This window comes from Aythya ferina, assembly GCF_964211825.1.
Source record: "Aythya ferina genome assembly, chromosome: 1".
In the NCBI taxonomy this organism is placed as follows: Eukaryota; Metazoa; Chordata; class Aves; order Anseriformes; family Anatidae; genus Aythya; species Aythya ferina.
In genome coordinates, this window is record NC_140296.1 from 85,747,933 (window position 1) to 85,761,832 (window position 13,900).

Consider the following 13,900-nt stretch of genomic DNA (forward strand, 5'->3'; position numbering starts at 1 on the left):
TAGTTAGTATTACAACAGTAGTGATAATCAATGTCACTTTTATGAATTAAGTATACAGATGATGAACACTGTAGAATGGTTTGAACATGCCTCACCATGTCCCTATTAACACCTTCAGAATGTTTTTGACCATGACAGAACTTTTTTTCCATAATTTGCATAATTCTGCCATAAGTAGTTAAGAGTAGATTAAAAGTGGGGAAGGAAGAAATTTTATTAAAAGCCCTGACATTATTTTATTGCATCCATTCCCTGGATTGTGAAAATGGACATCTTTTATGATCAGTCCACCTTCAGAATCTTCAGACAGTAAAGTATTTTTAAATAAAATTATAATTAGATGTTCAAAATTGTTTTACAGTTAGTTAGTTTATGTTATTTGTCTGTTAGTGACTATATTTGGCAGAAATGTATTTAAATACAAGCAAATATAAGCAAATACAAGCAACAAAGTACTGGATAACATTTAGGCAAACAAAACTGCAAGATGCTACTACAGGGTTTTTGTGAGAGTCTAGAGAGATGTCACACATGGAGACACAAATGTCTCCATTGCTTCAATATGTGAAAGATTCTAATTTTTGATACCATGTTTACTCTGTAAGTAAAAAACATTTACAGCTACTGAAGGCATGAACATTACTTAAACAACAACAAAAAGAAACCAAAGCATTTCTGAATATATATATATATATCTTATACTACATAATAATTATCAGAAAACTATATATGTAAATTTCTTTCTTTTCTAGCGCCACTAACAGATAAACCACCAAAGCTTTTACACCCCTTGGAGAGTAAGCTAACAATTCAGGAGACCCAGTTAGGTAAGTAGCAAATGCATTTTTTTAATTGAAATTTTATGAAGATATTTGATGTGTTAATGTACAATGATTATGTAATAGTGTGATGACATTAATACTTTTATTGAAAAGTCATTAAACATACTATACTGACATGCAGAGATGTATCATATACTGTCTACCAGGGTGTTGCTCACAAATAGTTAGTAGAAATTAGTACTGAATACTAAGAACTTGAATACTACTGATGTTGGTTTTTACCATTGCTGAAAGTCTATAGTTAAACACGTACCTGAGCTTCTCTTTCTAAAGTTTCCCTTTTCTGCATATGTAATTATATCCATGGTGTATTTCAGATTTGGTAGGATTTTGTGGTTTGAATTCTGCTTTCAAGACTTCTTTGCTTTGGCACTTATGGAATTGCAAATATATTCTCTAATTATAAATGTTCTGCTGGTCTAAAACCATTCAGCAAACAGTGAGAAGTTAACATAATGGAATTTGATTATTTTGAATGTAAAAATACTTATGTTTATGAATCGAGAGTAATTCATGCATGAAGCAACCATTTTTTCCACCCTGGTGGTGGGTATTTATTGTCACTTTGGTCTCCTAGTGCCGTACAAGTAATTAAGGTTCCAAAGCTAAGCAAATGAGTGACTACAGCTTGAAGGATATAACAGTCCATCTCCTTTGTGGACTGACACTGAGGGCAACTTGTAAGTAGTTTTCAGTAGGTTACACTGGAATTCTGATTAGGTGCCAGAACAGCAACTTGGTGGAACTTTCAGCATGTTAGCTACAGAAACAAAGGGAAACAAGTCTGTTGGTTGTCTACATCCCAGAAAGAAAGAAAACAAAACTCAAGACATTCTTCAGCACAACATCAGGAAAAAGCAGGTTTGCAAATGAGTCTTACAGACACTGACAGAGTATTTTATGGTGCTTGCCAGTCTAGCTAGTAGTGGCCATAGTATAACTCATCTTTCTTTTGCTCTTCATCAAAAAATTCAAGCTATTCAGGTAATACTCTGAGGTGCTGGTATACCTGTCTTCTGAAAAAAAAAAATATATATATATATACAGAAAATGGGAGATATGTTTCCTAATACAGCTAAATTCTGTTGTTTCTGAAGGCATCATTTCTGATATACCAACTCAGAAAACTTTTCCTGTTCAACAATCCGAGATGATTTTACTTTTCATTCACCTACAAGCTTAGGAAACAGAAAGCAAGTGACTGCACAATTTTTTTTTTTTTATTTATTTTTTCCCCTCTTCCTAACTACCTAACTAATGCTGCTTACAGAGGTATTTTTTTAATGAAAAAAGAAAAAAAAGTCAGATCTTTTGGGGGTTTTGCCAATGTCTTGCCTAATATACTGCATTGATGAGACTAATCCAATAACACTGTAATTATGAATGGCTGGCTAGAGACTTTTATCTGTGATTTTTTGAAAAAATAATACCTTTGATTTCTGTTACTTCTAGGAAATAGAATGAATTATTTGAGAAATTCTGGGTTATGGAAAAGACACTTTTCAGACAACTAAATAGGTTTTGATGAATGTGAAAGGGTTAACTTTAAAATATTACTTTCAGACAGATTAGCAAGACTGATCATAAACAAATATGAAAATATAATACTTAACTTTATAGCAAGACACTGCAATAATATATTAATTTTTTGCTTCAAAGTCTGTGAAAAAGTAAGGGAGAGCTGGAGGAAGTATAAAAAAGGGATAGTTTCCTGACATGAAAATTATTCCACTCTTAGATTTAATGACTTGATCCTGCTCAACAATGTTTGAAAGGGCTGTGTTTCACTTTCACTTTGGAAAGCTATCATTAACTTCTGTGGGCCAGTTCATAATCTGAAAAAAATAATAATGATAATAATGAAATACTTCAACATCAAAAGAATATCCAGGTACACTTAGCCAAACATTAGACGATTACCTCTGCCATTATCTTCCCACCCGTCTGAGGGTAATCACACCTTGCAGACTAACTTAGATACTCCCAGAAAACATTACTCCTCCAGAAAGTCTTTGGGCTGTTTTGTTTGACCTCTCTGTTTGGAAAACAAACATATTGGTGGAAAGAGTAGCACAGAAACGGGCCACTCTGTAGGAGGCAACTGCTTGGATTTCAAGATTATGTGATCAGGTCACCAGTTGGTTAGGTGCAGAGCTGGTGCAGAGCTGGTGCAGTCAGTACTCTCTCTCCCCGCATTTCTGTGCTTCTTACCTCACAGTTGTCCACCCTGAATGGAAACGAAGGCAAAGCCCAAGTGTCAGGGAATGCCCATGGGGGATGTATACATAACATACAGGAATGCCTGTCTTCTGTGGATACACATGATGTACTGAAACATCAACAGTGATGGCTCACCTCAAAATCTTACTGTGCTGGCAGGCCAAAAAATGGTGCTAACAGACTTTTGAGAAAACTCTCAGTAAGCCTAGTTTGTTTGCTTTTGAAGAAGCCTCCGAAGTTTTGTTCTTAAACCAAGATACCTTCAGGAAGTGTCAAAATCATGGTGGGAAGACTCCAGACCTATCTGATCTGTTTGTCTCCAGCACTGCTGGGTGACAGACATCTGACATTTATTGCTGAGATATATCAGTCCCTTCTATAAATCAGTAATTAAAATTAATGTAATGGGACCACAGAGCTGTTGCATTACTGTGTTGCATGGCTTTCATGAGACAGCATCAGACCAAAATGTGACTGCACAAGAAAAAAGGAATCTCTCTAAAAAGTATTTCATAGAGTGTTATAGAGCTTGGCTTGCTAAGACAAAAGGAAACAAACCAAAGTTGGAGAATCTGCACTGCTCAGTCCTATGAACCTAAAGGATCCCATAGTCTAAAGTAATTCAGTCATGGAAAAACTGTCCCGCTATTCATCTGATATTTGGGAGAGTATTAAACATGGCTACAGTGCAACGAGCAACCTTAGAGAGTTGCAGGAGTCATGAACCTCATTTGAAATGAGGTTCACACTGAATAATAACCAGAAAATCCCTGAGTAGGGATAGAAATTGAATGAGAAATTCATTTCTCAAAGGCTTTTCTTGAAACACAGCATGAGGCAGCCAAAGCATGAGGAAGAGAAATTCTTGATGAGGAAAGAAAGTTTTATTCCCAACTTATCCTGGTCTGCATTTAATGTTTCTTGTTTGCAACTTCACTTCCATTTTTGTGATCAATAACTTACTCCTGTTGCAAGGGTAAAAGTGCTGTTTTCTTTTTAAGCTTTTCTCCTGACAAAGGGTTCCTAGATAGCTGTGGTGACTTCAATATAAACTGCTTCTCTGGAAACAATGCCTCTTGATAAAATATTATGTCAAATATAAGCTTCAAAAGTAAGAAGCCTGCAAGAAGTTTAGAGCAATAAGGAGGTGTGTTTTCCGCTCAGCTCTGAGCTATTCTGTGAGCTGGCAGCAGCATGAGCTGGGGAGCAAGGAAAAGCAGGTAATGAAGAGGAGGCAAGGGGATGTAGGGCACAGGTAATAAGGAACAACATGCATATGCAAAGAATGTCATCCTATGATTTTTTTCCTCTTACATTAAATACACTACCAAAATCAGCAAACAAAGCCCTATTAACATTTAAAAAAATAATAATAATATATGAAAATCCTAAACATCAGATAACTGTATCTTTTTAAAATTATAGATTCATGCAGATGTTGTATATTTGATAGAAATATATCTATGATATACATATTTATATAAAAATTCTCTTCTGTTTTTGTGTATTGGTAAATTTTGAGGTTTTTCAGTTTCACCTGGCTTTTCAGTCAACACTCTTTATCCCACCAGCACTGTAAAACATTCATTCTTCTTAAAGAAACAATAATCATCATACTTTTAGTCTGACTGTAGAAAATCCAATTCTATTATCAAGTCAGTCTATTTTTATGAACAAAAAGAAGAAAGGTGTGTTTCTACAACAGACCATAATGAATTAAAGAAACAACCAAACCAGACCAAAACAAACCAAAATCTCTAGAATGATCTTAAACACTTAAACATAAACTAGTTATCCAATGTTCTCCCATTTTGCAATGCATTTCATGATTATATACAAGCCTGTAATTTGAAATGCCAAAATTCACCTAGAAAAAATAAAGCAATTGTTGAATTACTTTCAGTTAGGCTACTTTGTATGTGATCTGAATGAAATGAGTTTTATCAAATTTCATCCAACACTAAAATTATAAAATTTACGCTTGTGACCAAATATGAAATGAATCTAGTTTTCTTTCTTATTTGTTTCTGGGCATTGTTTCTGTAAAATTAAACTGACTGGTGTCTAAGGGCTTGTTTCTGTCTTCACCTCCTGAACATTTGATCATGAAAAAATGTCACTAAAACTGCTTTGACTTTGTTGCTTTTATTGATGGTGGGTTTTTGTTGGTGGTTTTGTTGGTGGCGTTGTTGGTGGGTTTTTGTTTGTTTTCCCTAAAATAAAAATAAGAACATAAGGAAGTTCTGGAAGGAGACAAGAATACTTCAGGTAGAGGAGAATACTACCACCATGTTTTCATAAAAATCTTCCACACAAATTGGCCTTGTTAATAATAAAAGAGCTCCTAAGCCTTCCTAATCAGTAACTGTATAAATAAATTAACTAAAGTGATATGAAATAACTAGCAATATGTTTTTCCTTTCTGCATGATTATTAAAATGCTAAATATATATATTTATCTGTACACAATTATTCTGTCATACTGACTCTATAACAGGAATAGAATCTTTTTCATAATGTTATAGGGAGTTACTCTAATTACACCAGTGTTCTTTATACTACGGTAATCTGGTTTTGAAGAAGAAAGCCCCAGTCCCTTCCAAGTGCTTCCACATAGCAGCAAACTCTGTTAACTGGAACATGCCAATGTGAAGGAAGTTCCTGCACAGTCACTGGCCCAGCACAAAGTGAAAGGAAATGGTGTCACCTCCTGTCACCCGTCCCATGCACAGAAAGGAGCCAGAGTGTGATTTTCATATCAACACAGCTGCTGAGACTTTACACTGTGAAACAGATCTTGGTGGCCTTGTGCTCAGGTTCCCTCATTGCCACACAAGTACCTTTACATCAAGAGAGGCTGACATCTCCTTCATCCCATTCCTCTCTAAAATACCCACTTGTGTGAATTCTGCTGAAATACAGGAAGAAATGAGCTTAGGAATGGAGTTCCTAATGTTGGTAGGAAATGTCCAGCAATTTTTCAGATGCAGATGATATATGTTATATATTATATGCAGATGATATATGACATCTGATAAATGTTGTTACTGTTTGGTGAAAAGTAAAATTACTTTTAAATTGATATAATAAAATTTAATTTATATAATATTTACCCAATTCTTTGTTAATCTTAACCTATCATGACTACAGAGACCCTTTTTCATACGGTGTTTATAGGAATAGAAAAGGTGAATTGTCCCTAGCTTTAGGAGCCTCAAAAGACTTGTTGTCTTTGTTGCCTTTTCCTAAGTGTAAGCTTCACAAAATCAGACAATCAGAGAATTGTTTAAGTTTTAAAAAACCTTCAAGATCATCAAGTCCAACCATTCACCTAACACTACAAGACCACTGCTAAAACATGTCCCTAAGCAACGCATCCACATTCCCCTGTTCCAATGCTCAGCCACCCTTTCCATGAAGAAATTCTTCCTGATATCCAATCTAAACCTCCCCTAGCTCAAACTGAGGCCATTGCCTTGCATACTTTTCACACAAGAAAAGACACCAATACACTCCTTGCTCCCATCTCCTTTCACATAGTTCTTCTCAGGTAGTTCTTTCAGGTAGTACTTCTCTTCTTCCAGTCTAGTTCCAATTCTGTATCTTAAAACTTGAACAAGCTCCACTCTTTCTTGATTTAATCAGGAGGATTAAAAAATCATGAATAAGATAATAAGATCATAAATAAAATAATTAGAAATATGTATGTAAAATGTTTATTTTCTCTCATTCTTCATTTGTGTGTACATCTGAGTCTAAACATATGTGTATATCCAATCTCTCCCTACATATCTAACTTATATATACATACATTCATATAGATAAAACTTGACCATACATTTGTTCAAATTTTATCTCATTTTATTAATGTGTTGTCTGGGAAAACTTTATCTGAATTTATGAGGGAATAATCAGGCTTCATTTTTCATGTTAGTTTTAACCCACTGAAAAATGTCTGCTCTGGAGTGTACTCTATGCAGTACTTATCTGAGGTAGTTTCAGTGGTAAACTTCCAAATCTGATTTGATGCAATCAAAATGGTCTGTTCAGTCTCTCTACAACTATGTCCATTTTTTATGTGCAGATTAAATTTAAAAGAATTTTCTTTTCCCTACTTTGTGAAATTTTTCACATTTTATGTTAAAAAGAAAATACACAATTTATTTTTATAGCATGGAAGAAAAAAAAATATACATATATATATATGAATTATCTGTAGGAGACAGCAAGATATAACTTAACAAAACCAAGATTATCATAAATACAGAATACCATATACCATGAAATACAATCTAGAAATAGAAATACACTATACATGATTGGCACCCTTTGAATATTTTAGTCCTAAAAAGACTATAATTGCATAAATTGCATAGCTTGTTCTGTGATTATTTTCACCAGATTTTTGGCTTGTAAGCTCTGTTTTCTGTTTGTAACTTACATACAGATACTTAATCTTATCTGTTGTTGAAACACAAGTGTTTCCTTGCATACGAAAAACAAACTAAAATGTAACAATGTCACTAAGCAGTAGTAGTAGTAAATATCAAAATTTAGAGGTGTAAATATCAAAATCAAAATTTGTTTTGTCCTAAGTACTTATGATTGATAACTTTTTTTTTTTTTTTTTAATTAATTATCTACTCCATAATATTCTGATCTAGAGATCTCTTGTGAGCAACAATGATCTTCAGATTTTTTTTCAGATTTTTTTTTCAGATCTTCAGACTGATCTTTTTAAGGATTTTCATGGACCATTGGTGGATCTATGAATGCTAGAAGTTTTGTTTGTTTGTTTGCTTTATTATTAATAAATAATAATAATAAAAATAATAATAATAATATGTTATTATGTATTGTTGTTATTATTATTGTTATTGTTATTATTTCACAAGAATTAGCCTATTTAGCAGTTCCAGTCTTTCCAGCATTCTTGGTGATCAGTATATGTTCATGCAGTCCAAATTAAGATTGGTTTTACAAGAAGCGGCACTGAACATTTATTTATTTATTTATTTATTTATTTATTTATTTTACATCTTATATGTACCGTGTTGTAGATTGTATTAAGTTTTAGTTCTGTACACAGGTGTGTTTCTGAAAAATCTATCAAAATTTGCATAGTTTCTTGATAGCAATTATTATCTGGGATTTGACATGGAAATAAACAATGGAGACTTATTCAAAGGAACACTGCCAGGGGCTTAAGCTCAGAGGCTTAAATGCTTGTGATAAATTCTTACAATTGAGTATTACAATTGTGTATCTCTCACAGAATACTCTAGATGAGAAGTAAAAGACAACATAATTTTTTTTCCACATTCTATCCTGTTTTTACATTTTATTGTTTTGCCTAAGGTAGAATTATGACAATAGATTAATTAAATAGTTTTTCTTCTTCCCACACAATAAAATAAAATATGTTCTGAAACAGAACGTTTATTCAGTCCTTAGTTTTCATGCTTAGTTTTCATGCTTAGTTTTCTGAACATATATATATATATATATAAAAATATCTAAAAATAAATACAGGGGGTTGAACACTCATTTCACTGAACTCAGAAGTAGCTCTTGAGAATTATGGAGCTAGAAAGTTAAAAGAGAAAGCATCCAAGTTCAGTGAAAACCAAATTTAAATTTATACCTCTGAATCATGAGTCCTTTGTGGCATATCTACCTTGGACAACAATAAATGTCACCTTTTAAAGCATCAGTCATTTCAACTGCTTGAAGTATCATTTAAATAGAAATGTTCTATACTACAATATTCTGGTCTCAATAGCTATTGGGAGCTCAATAGCTCCCAATAACTATTTTATAATAACTGCAAATATTTGTAAGAAAATAAATATTACAAGAATGCTATACTTATCAAGAAATAAAAAAGATCAAGTTAGTATTCATATTAATTACCAAAATTAATGAAGCACATACTTCATTTAACCCACATTAAGGGTATTAAGGAAAAAAAATATATATAGCCAATATTAAAAAATTACCTTTTTTATGTTAATGTAATGAGTACATTTGAGACGTAAGGCTAGAGAGTCTCATGTATTGTTTCCTTCACAACTTTTCTAGGCAATTCATTTGAAGCAATAAATGCTCGTATTTCTGAATAATTCATTCAGGGTCTGATTTTTCATGGGATTTCTAAAAGCATACATGGTGCATTTCTGTTCATTAAAAATCATAGGAGAACTAGCTTCTTTGCATTGGCTTTTAAGGGTTGACAGAAAAAATATCTATAGGTTTATTATAGCTTAAATTATATTTGCAGAATGTTTTTGTGTTTTTGTTGTTGTTGTTGTTGTTTTAATTTATTTTTTTTTAATCTCTTGCTAATTTATTTTAACTGGAGTATTTATCTCACTCAAATAAAAATTAGAGGATTTATTTCTGGCAGACATTTTCTACTTTTAAAATAGTTGCAAATGGAGCAGCTAGTGTTGTGCAACCTTGTATATTTTTATTTTTTCTTTTTCAAGTGGTAATCAATGTCAAAGTATATATTTTAGCATAGATACAGTGCCCAAGACAGCATCTGTAGTTTCCCTGTGCTTTGGAAGACCCAGGCATTTTTAAAAAGATTATGTATATTAATACCTACTGTCATGTTAGTAATAAATCCATGAGATTATTCTTTGTATAAAAATAAAATAAAAATTAAAATAAATAAAATAAAATAAAATAAAATAAAATAAAATAAAATAAAATAAAATAAAATAAAATAAAATAAAATAAAAATTTACTTTTCCAAGGGCAAAGTCCAAGACTGAAATTATTTGGAATTACTTCTAGATAATGAATGATCTTCAGTTTGTCTAGGGTGTTGTCAGAATCTAATAGATAAGTATGTTAGTGCAATAACAGTTCAAACCTAGCTTAAGTCAAAAATTAAAATGTATATGAAGATGCTGTTTACTCATATTCTCTGAACTCAGAACTTCAAAAACTTTTTTTTTTACAAACACTGCTACCTGTTATATATAATTCCTTGTCTACCAACCCAATTTTTATGAATACTATGAATACACTTTCAGTTACTTTATTTTGAGAGTTCCTTATGCCAGTCTCTCTCCTCAGGGTAAAGAGAAAAGGTTAGGTCAAAAATGGAGTCTGGTTCCCAGGGATGTCTGAGCCAGCATGTCAGCAGTTTAAAAGAGAAAGGACTATACAACCTTCTACTTTTATAGAAGATAAAAGTGTAAGAAGGAGGCAAAATTTTCCTATTAACTGTTTCCTGGAACCAAAAGATAAAAAGATGTGTAGAATCAGATGCACAAAGATATTCAGAAGCTGGCCTGGAATTTCTGTTGCTCACAATACTTCTGTGTTTCTGCTATTTATGCACTATGATTAGTATTCGTCCATCTTGAGACATCTGACATGAATAGGTTCTTGAAATAGTCAGTGGAGCCTCCTGAGGTCATACAATTTTACCTGGCAACTAGGTTAGCCACTAATAGTGTGATGTTCCGTGATTGATTTAATATAGTGTAAGTCTGTGCTGCTCCAATATCTGTCCCCTGGTGCTCTTCTCTTTAACCCAGCTTCAGCATTCATACTCAACAGGTCCATGAGATGGCTAAAAAGTAATCCAAAAAGTAAGAAAACCAATTTCAACTAAACAGCTCACTCCATTGATGGTGACATAGCTGCAACAAAACATTGGTGCCAATACATGGTGAAAGTGGGAGAGCATGGCTGGGAAGCAAAGAAATGAGAAGACAAAATAAAGTTTTTTTTGGCTCAAAGCAGTTATGAAACATCACTGTAAGTCAATAAATGATTAAAGTAAGTTCTCCATTGGGACAATGTACATGTATATACGGTCCATATATAGAAAGAAGCACCCTTAGGACATAAATCATTATTTCAGAGTGGAACTGCTCTACAGCTGCAAGTATCTTCCTGTCAAGGTGGGGTTTTGGACCTTATCACACCAGTGATTCACTCTGTTCACTGTATGGTTTAGACTCTTTGCTAAGGCATATGGAATGATGTACTTGAAGATGGAGCATGTACATAGCTTCCTTCCTGATACCTATGTACCACAGGTGAATGCTACACTTTCAAAAATATTTAAAATAGACCTTTCAAAAACATGTTACATTGAACCATTTTAAACCATGAGTTTTATAACTGGAAATGTCATAGATATGTCATAGAAAATTATAGCCTAGATTTTCTATTGTGTTTATATTTTTGACCGTTAAATTAATCAAAATGCAACTCCACAAATGGAGATGTGTTCATGATTTATCATGACCAAATACAGGAAATAATTCCATCAGCTAATCATTATTTGGATGTTATTTAAAGTTATAAATGAATCATACTGTTACTTAATTGGCTATCTGGTATCCTGTTACAGAAACTTGAGAGTGATTAATACATTCTTTCTTGGGGAAAAATAAATAAATAAATAAATAAGTATATTAGTCATATTAACTCTTTATTTAGACTTTAAGTTAATTTTATCAGCTTTTCTTCCTTCAACTCCTTTGTACTTTTATATTGATATGAGTAAAGACTATTGTTGATAGTCTTTGTTTTCCAGTTGAAGTATACATAATAAATTGATGATACTAAGAATAACATAATAAATATATTTGAAGGACACAGAGTTTAGTCACAGAGTCCATCAAACACAAAAGACGATTTAAATGTTAACAGATGAGATTTTCAATGGTAAATTTGCAGTCTTTTACAATTTTAATGTCAGAAGAATTATTTTATTTGTTCGTCTTTTAGTGGCATGAAAACAATAATCTCAAGATCATTTCTGCCTTTGAAATAATGCTTTTTTCTATAAAAAAATACTGGTTTTGATAAAATCTGCGCAAGTAAGGTTATTGAATCTACTGTATCAGTACAATACACTGAAAAGTTATTGTATGTCTAACCTAATAATTTTGTGGTATCTTATTTTTACTTTGACTCCATGCAATAAGCAATCATCAATGCAAATATTATAAATAACTTTAAGAGGAAATCACTTTGTTTTTGAATTTCTTCTCTTTCTTTTTTTTCCTTCCTTCCTTCCTTCCTTCCTTCCTTCCTTCCTTCCTTCCTTCCTTCCTTCCTTCCTTCCTTCCTTCCTTCCTTCCTTCCTTCCTTCCTTCCTTCCTTCCTTCCTTCCTTCCTTCCTTCCTTCCTTCCTTCCTTCCTTCCTCCCTTCCTTCCTTCCTCCCTTCCTTCCTCCCTTCCTTCCTCCCTCCCTTCCTTCCTCCCTTCCTTCCTCCCTTCCTCCCTTCCTCCCTTCCTTTACAATGGAAACACCATAGTTTCCACTAATTATATTGAACTGCTGCAGTCCACATCCATATGTGCCCACTACCAAATCACCACCCTCTCCACAAATGAATGTCTTCATGCATCCTTTTTTCCCAACTCCATTTTGCTTAAGCTTTTTTTTATGGAATTATAAGTAGAGATCCAGCCTGAAGTAGATCAAAAGAAAAGACTTGTATCAAGAGAAGTCAGTATCTCACAGATGTTGAGTGTCTTCTTTGAATTTTGCTCATAATTTAGAAGTGTTATCCTCGTTATTGCAAGATAGTGTCACTGATCCATCTATCACAAACTACTCTGCAGCCTCCCTACCCTATCTCCTGTTTTGATTTGTGGCAATCTGTTAACAAGTGTGGGTGTGGACTGACTCCTCTGAGATGTCATAACATCCCAAGGCATGAAAAGTAATTCATGAGGTTTTCTGTCCTGAATTAATTATACTTTCAGAATTACCTTAATGGATATGGGGATCTATGCAAGCATTTAAAAGTCACCCTCCTGTGTGGTTCTCTTGAAACTTCACTGCTGAAGCTGTGAGCAAAGGCTTCTTTGACTTGGCGCAGAGAAGGAGGCTCCACTAGATTGAGAGCATGGTTTATACAAAGGCTATATTAATCTGGAGGCTGTTTTACTCTCAGGACGGAAGCCTGTGGTTTAGAGTTGAAATGAGTCTAAAGAGGACAATTTAAATCATCTTGTTTCTATCTCTGTATTCAGTATGTCTGAGTTTTTCAAGGAGTTGTCTAAATCCAGAGGGCAATATAACTTTCAGGCAGATGGAGAAGGATGGACAAAACTGAGAAAGACTATGAGCTAATTTAACATGGAACTGGAAATGCCTTGACTACCAAACTGCTGACAGTAGTCATTAGCTTGTGTAAGATTTCTTGATAATCTTGATCCTAGGTAGATTTAGATATACCAAAGGAATTTGGAAATGGAGCTGACTCCATTTCAGTAGAAGTGCCTGGTATGTCAGGTATAGTTTCTACAACACCTTAATACATACACCTTAATACATACACAGAGAAAACATACACAGAGCTGCCAGTAATAGTTTACAATCAATCCACAAATGAAATATAGGGCTTCACTAGTTAGACAATATTGAAGATGAAAACTCTCATGTATCTACAACTGTTGGTTATTCCCAAGTCATTTACTTTGGGTCTCAAAAAGTGGAGCTTCAGTAATTGACCACTATCAACAATTACTGAAATGTGTATTTAGTGCATTATAAATGCAAGAGAAAACATTGCTAAGGTTTAATATAACATTATTTTATTTGCTTTTTATATGGGGTACTATACACATAATCAGTTACTGTTGCAAAGCAAATGCTATGCCAATCCTTACACTGTGATAACACAGTAGAATATCTATTTTGTTTATTTATAATGTAACATAACACATCTCCTTCACAATTATTAATGATAAGTTAATAATAAATTAGAAATGACTGTCTAGATCATTTTAAAGAATTAAATTTCAGACATAAAGGCGCTGCTGTGTATATGAAAACTAATACACTACACTGAAAT

General features: G+C 33.3%; 1 protein-coding gene across 4 annotated transcripts in view; it reads left to right on the top strand.

Moving 5' to 3' along the window:
- Nucleotides 1-13,900, top strand: part of IL1RAPL1 (interleukin 1 receptor accessory protein like 1) — a 773,813-nt gene that overhangs the window by 583,097 nt on the left and 176,816 nt on the right. For all 4 annotated transcript variants that reach the window (XM_084531795.1, XM_084531796.1, XM_084531797.1 and 1 more), the window contains one exon: nucleotides 753-827. In XM_084531795.1, coding sequence (XP_084387921.1) covers nucleotides 753-827 — 75 coding nt within the window. The remainder of the gene's footprint in view (nucleotides 1-752; nucleotides 828-13,900) is intronic.